At 51.5% G+C, this 6,687-nt stretch overlaps 1 protein-coding gene across 2 annotated transcripts in view; it reads right to left on the bottom strand.

Moving 5' to 3' along the window:
* Positions 1-258: 258 nt before the first annotated feature.
* The window catches only part of SH3TC1 (SH3 domain and tetratricopeptide repeats 1), a 55,228-nt gene continuing 48,799 nt past the window's right edge, over positions 259-6,687 (bottom strand). For both annotated transcript variants that reach the window (XM_066573332.1, XM_066573333.1), the window contains exon 18: positions 259-946. In XM_066573332.1, the coding sequence (XP_066429429.1) occupies positions 698-946 (249 nt within the window). In that variant the 3' untranslated portion in view covers positions 259-697. The remainder of the gene's footprint in view (positions 947-6,687) is intronic.

Here is a 6,687-nt window from a genome sequence, read left to right as displayed (position 1 = left end):
CAGTGGTCCAACTGACCCAGCAGTGCAACAGCAGGGCAGTCAGACAAATGTCCGCAATGACCATGCGGTGTACCTTGTGTCAACTGGGGTTTAATAGCCAAAGGATGACAAGAGTGACGCTGATGAACCTGCATCATCACCAACAACACCTCATATGGAACCAGGAAAGACGTCATATGAAGCAAATGGGTCATACATGTACGGTGCGGGGGTGACAGACTGAGGAAGAGGAAACAACACTTTTTTAAATAACTGAACTTTTACTTAACAAAAGTAACTTTAGGCATGTTTTCACTCCAGGGGAAGGGAAGGGGTACTTGAACATTGCATAATAACATATTGTTTCATACTCTTAAAGCGACAGTCCACAAATGTCCAAAGTCACGTGACAAATATGTATATGTGAATGAAGCCATTGAATCAATGTGTTCTATTCACTGCATAAATACGTCCCTGTGAACGAGCCTTTAGATTTATTGTCAGTGGACAAAACTGAGGTGGTGTTTTAATTTTAGTGAAAATGTATGATCCCCAATCTCTCGGTTGGTGGTCTCAGACAGTCCGATGCAACCCTAAACCAACACAATGGATGCATCAATTGGCTTTAATACAATCAACAAAGTGCTCCTGTTTTTTTGCACATTTTAAAATGGGAAATTCTAAAAACCTTTTCATATAAAATATTGGCGCTGCCCGGTCAGTAGGTGTAAGTCCGCTCCTGGTTTTGGTGTTGCTGCCCAGGAGACAGGTTTATTCTTCGTACATTTAGTTCTGTGGCAAAGGTCCGGGCTTTCTGATAAAAGTAAAGTGACTTTTCTCTGTCAACTAGAAAATTATGGTAAATGACGGCAAGTCGGGTGTAAATCTTCAGCTGGGACTTCTTGTTGCCTAAATCCATGGCGGCGGCCAGGGCGAGATGATAGTATCCAGCGGCATCATAGGGATCCTACAATACATCACAGTGGCAATATGCATTACATCCCGACCCTCATAACCAGCTTGTAATACAAAGAATATTCTACATCTTTTATGGCCTTTCACACAGCCGTATATTGAGGCGCGTAACATCCGGGCCCTCCGCACCGCAATACCCTATAGGGCTCTTCAGGCAAACCATTGTTCACAAAGACAAATAATTGTCTGTGTGAAAAGGATCATTGCATGTCCCATTCTCATCCATCCTCACGGATAACAGAGGATGCAATGTGCAGGGTCCGTGGAGATCGGATGAGTTCTCCCAAGTCTGAAATGGCTGATAACAGAGCACAATAGCATGCATTAAATTGCACAGAACAATTATCATTCACTTTATTGCTGGATTGTGTGAAACTGAAAACGATAATTGCTCAGTGTAAACGCTGCCGGCGACTGAACAATGAATGATCATTTACTTATTGTTTGACATTCAGTTTGTGCAGGCATAATAAATAAATCAAACGATGATTGGCCCAGGTAAGCAGGCAGTTCATCATTTATGAACGACGGACTGTGAATGGAAGTGGGTGGTTGGAGTGATCCCTGAGGAGGGTGGTTGGAGTGATCCCCTGCCCGCTCCACCTCCATTCACTGAGCGAGCATCTTGTGTGCAAGCACAGGAGCAACAATCTGCGGGACAACTGGCAGGCACCTGGGGTACTTTTAAACGGAGATCTCTTCCAGCCCCTGGCCTCTCTTCATCTGAGTACTGCCCGCTCACTGTGAATGACTAAGAAGCTTGGTTGATAGTTAACTCGTGTAAAAGTACCCTTAGGGCTCATTCACATGTCCTTATGTAGTTTCGGTCTGTGTTGCTGCATGGGGTTTTAATGCATGTGCATGTTTTTTATGTTCATATTGCATCTGTCTTCACTGAATTTTTAACACACACACACACCAAAAAAATGCAAGTAGGCCCAACTAATGTCACTTCTTTTTACCCCACTGTCTCCTAGCAACATGCGTGACAAACCGAGTGAATTGAGAAGGGTTCTTCTGTCTTCAAGGAGAGCACTTAGGTGTGTGAAGACACCTAGAAAGTGAATGAGGAGGCTTATAAGGCCATGTATGCTCCTCTGGGAAATATATGCAAATAAGGCCGATTTCTCAGGGGACAAAATCATGTGATTTTTTTTTTCGTTTGTTTTTTTTTTCTTGCGATGTGACAGTGCTACGAATCGCATGTATATATAGCCTATACCTTCCTATGGGTTCCTTCATATTAGCGATGTTTTGTAGCCTGCGACATTGCGAGAGAAAAAAAATTGTGGATTACTAAATCTTACCGAGATTTGCGATGTTTTGTAGCCCATGTTTCCCTATATCGCATCACACGAAAATGCGTTTTTTGTGTGGTGCGGTACAACGTTTACAGTAGGAAATCCTACAGTAAAAGCTCTAAAATAAGCCCTAGCTGCATAAAAAAACAAATCCATCACCTAAGATCTGCTGTCAGCTCCACCACACTTCTTCTCTGCAGGTCCCCAGCACTTGTCTTCAGGCAATGCGTTCTGGTCAGGAGTTTGATAAACCTCGCCTCCAGGAAGCGCAGCCTCTGATTGGCTGAGCCACGGTGCTCGAGAATCAATCAGAGCCAGCGCTTAATTAACCAATCACAGCCATACAATGAACCAATCACACAAATATCTCTGTGATTTTCTTGCAGTGATATCGTGTTGCCCATGTTGAAAGAGGCCTTAGGAAGATGGAACAATACCTCTGCAGCGCCACCTATTGGATGGCAGCATACCTACAAATCAATACCAGACCCTCTAAACAAGTCTTTAAAACAATGATTGGTAATTGAAAATGCAGTGAGTACCATGCAACTCCACATTTGCAGCATTTTTAAGTGATCCCATAGACTTTAGGGCTTATTCAGACAGGCATATATCGGTCGGGTTTTCACACCCGGCCAATATACGCTGCCCCTCTCTGCAAGAGGAGGAGGCGGGATGGGAGTTAGTGGACTGAGCTCCCGTCCCTTCTCTGCCCCTTGCCACTGTTTGCAATGGGAGGGGCGGGATGGGTGCGGAGCTACGTTCTGCTTCCACCCTTACCCTCCCATTGCAAACAGTGGCGAGGGCTGGGAGCTCAGTGCACAAACTGATGTAATACGGACAGAAAATCCGCCTGTGTGAAAGGCCTTTAACCCTTTCCAATCCACTGTCTCACATCTAAAGACATTCTGATTCAAGGCTGTACAGCTCCAATGTCGGAAGACGTCCAGCAGGGTATTCTTACTGTATATTTCTGGCTGCTCTGTTGTCGGGGGCCTCTCCAGCATGTCACATACCACAGTACTAGCTCTAGCCAGCAGATGGCACCATTGTATAATGGCAGAAAGAGCAAGCCCCTAGGAAACCCTGAATCCAAAAATGGATCGCAAAGGGTTAATGTCCTCCACTTTGAACGCCGCGAGCTAACTAAGGAGGCGGCGCATGACTGGGAACAGGTATAGCAGGGGTTAAGTTGAGCGAGCAAAAGGGGGGTGGAGTTTAGACAGGAAGAGAAAGGGTGGGGGGGGAGCGGAAGGAGCTCAGTCGTGAGACAAGAAGAGACGGGAGAAGACTGGAGAAGAGACAGCAGCAGAAAGAAGATTGCAAAGGGCGAAAAGTGTTCCCAGAGAGAGGAGAAGAAGTGCGGAAAAGGGAAGGAGTATCTAGCAGAAGAGGAGAAGCGGCGAAGAAATACCTGCAAGCGGCGTGGAAGAAGAGAAGGCAACCGCGTTCGGCGATCCAGAAGTCCCAAGATCGGAGGATGGAGGAGCTGCGAGCCCAGATTCGGGAGGCGATCCAGACGGACGGCGCGGAATGGCTGGAGGAGATCATCGCAAGCTGCAGATCGGGGTCGGAGTCCGGAAGGCCAGTCGGGCCGGCGGCGGCTTTACCGGCGGCTGCCGAGGGAGCGGAACAGCCGGGGGATGCCGGGCGAGGCCGCCCGAGGAGAAGACGGAACCCCCCTGCGAGGCTCAGTCCGAGCCCCGCCGCCAAGAGGGTCGGCCGCAGGAGCGGCCGCAGCGGAGAGATGTTGCAGGGCGCGGGACGCGCCACGAGGGCGGAGGCGCGAAATTCGAATCGCGCGGCGGTTGGAGCGACCGCGGAGGAGCGGCGGGAACAGCCGGGCGGCAGTCCGCAAAACAGCAGAGGGGCACCGGCAGCATCAAACAGGGGCTCCGGGTCCAGGAGCCAGCGCGCAGTCGGGCGCACGGCAGCAGGAGACACCGGCAGCATGGAGCAGCCAAGGAGGCACGTGCCACGTGCAGACGCATGGCGGGAAGGCAGCCAAGATGGCGGCAGAGCAAGGCAGCAGCGCCAGGTACCGGGGAGGAGGGGGGGAGGAGCGTCCTCAGAGGGCCAGGTGGCCAGGCACTTAAATCCATTACCCGGGAGGTATAACCCTGGGGGGGGGAGGGATAGGGGTTACAGCCCGGCCACCAGCTCTACCGGCAGTGCAGCCACCAGGGCAGGGAGCGCTCAGGGAGTTAGGGAAAGTGGGGAGCTTATAGGAGAAGCGGGGATCCCATTTGTTTCCCTTGTCCCGGAGGGTCCATCGTCCGGGCCTTATGCGAGTCACCCTATCCATGAGCCACGACATAGCCGGTACGTAACTTACATCCCGCCCGCTGGCACCGGGTACGTAGTCGGCACCCAGACCCGTGAGCATAGCGGTCGCGCGGCTCACAGATATCACCTTCCACAGCAGCTAGCGATAGCGGCCCCTAGCTCACAGAGACTTTGTTATGTCAACCCACGTTTCGTGGTGGCAACATCGTCAGGTGGGGGGGATTCCTCACAGGGCTACGCCAGTCGCGCAAGCGGCAACAGGCAAGGTTTGGGTGCCAAGCGTAGACAACGCGAGAGAGCTAGGAGGGCAAGGTATCAGCAAAGGCGTGAGAGTGAGCTTGCGAGAGTAGGAGCGCAAGCAAGCGAGAGCATAAGGAGGCCGAGCGGAGAGTCTCTGGGCGACGGATCCAGGAGTCCAGGTGTACGGCACCACCAGGATACTTACCGCCATGCGGAACCTCCGCCAACACCTTCAACAAGCAGGCACAACATACGCCACAGGAGGCGGGATACACCCCCGGGACGGCCAGAGCGGGGCCACCTTATGATAGCGGGAGGATATGCGACAAACGACGCTCCGCATGTGAGTTCGCGGCAGCCATCGAGCAGCAGAGGCAGGAGCCCTGGGAGAAGGACGGCAGGGACCTCGCCCTTGGCGATGCCGGAGGACGGTCGTGCCGGTGAGTCAGACTGTTTAAATGCTTGGAAAAATGTAATGGATCCCGCCAAGGTGGCGGAGAAAAACGATTTGGTGTTGGTATTAAAATCGGTTTTGAGTAAAATGGATAAAAAAGAGGTTTTATCGGTGTCCTGTGGATCCCCGGGGGGCGCGGGCCCACCCGTGGGGCAGGAGGGTGGCTTAACAGCCGGAGGTGAAGTGGACCCGATGGAAGGGTTGAGATACGCAGACTCGTTGTTCTGCGGGGTTGCCCCCTTGGGGGTCGGTGTGTCGGATGATCTCCTCGAGAAGATCCGGAAAGGTGTGTATGTGGATATTTGGTCTCTGTTGTCTCCGGACCATGTGACGGTTGATAAAGAGAGGGTCTCAGATCGTGTGGATAAAAAATCGAAGGTCGCTAAGACTTTCTGTAATTGGGTTCAAGCGTTTACGATTTTGGCGTACGTGACATGTCAACAGTACCCTAGGAAAGGTCCCGAGATGTTGGTCTATCTTAACACCATTTTCAGTGCATATAAGTTGCACGGAGGCACCGCGTGGTGGCGCTATGACGAGGACTTTCGTCGGCGCGTGTCGGGTACGGCCGTGAGTTGGGCGACAAAAGCGACCGATGTATGGTTGCAACTCATTTTAGCCCAACGCCCACAGAAACCTACCTTTCAAGGGGGGGCCGCGGGGGGCGGGCAACAGCCCCCTGCGGCCTCTCCGCGACAAAACGGGTCATGCTGGCTCTATAATGAGGGCCACTGTCGGTTTTTCGCGACGTGCAAGTTTAGGCACGAATGTTCGGTCTGCGGAGGACAACACTCCGCGGTGCGCTGCTTCAGAAAACAGAGACAGCCAGTTGCCGGGGGCGGTGCCAGTGGAGCACCGAACCCCGGTGAAAAGCAAGTACCTCTTCCAGTGGCTCGACAGATACCACAGGAGGGAGGAAGCAAGAATCCTTAGGCAAGGTTTTACCGACGGTTTTTTAATCCCCTTTTCTTTTCAACCTGCTTCCACCTTGTGCGCAAATTTAAAGTCGGCCCTGGATAATATAGTATTGGTAAGAGAAAAGGTCAACAAAGAGGTGTCGGCGGGCCGCATGGCGGGCCCCTTCGACGAACCACCGTTCGCGAACTTGCGGGTCTCACCGTTGGGGCTAGTCCCTAAGAAAGAGGCGGGCAAGTTCCGATTGATCCATCATCTATCCTTCCCAAAAGGGGAGTCGGTAAATGATGGCATTACAAAGGAACAAGCATCGGTGGTTTATGCGTCATTTGATCAGGCGGTCGCTTTGGTCAGAGCAGCTGGTAAGCGGGCACAGTTAGCAAAAGCCGACATTGAGTCGGCTTTTCGGCTACTGCCAATTCACCCTGAGTGTTTCCACTTGTTGGGTTGCAAGGTAGATAACCAGTTCTTTTATGATATGTGTCTGCCGATGGGCTGCTCGATTTCATGCTATTACTTCGAGCTTTTCAGTTCATT

This window comes from Eleutherodactylus coqui, chromosome 7 (genome assembly GCF_035609145.1).
Source record: "Eleutherodactylus coqui strain aEleCoq1 chromosome 7, aEleCoq1.hap1, whole genome shotgun sequence".
Taxonomy (NCBI): Eukaryota; Metazoa; Chordata; class Amphibia; order Anura; family Eleutherodactylidae; genus Eleutherodactylus; species Eleutherodactylus coqui.
Note: the sequence above shows the minus strand (reverse complement) of the source record. Positions and strands in the feature narration are given on the sequence as shown.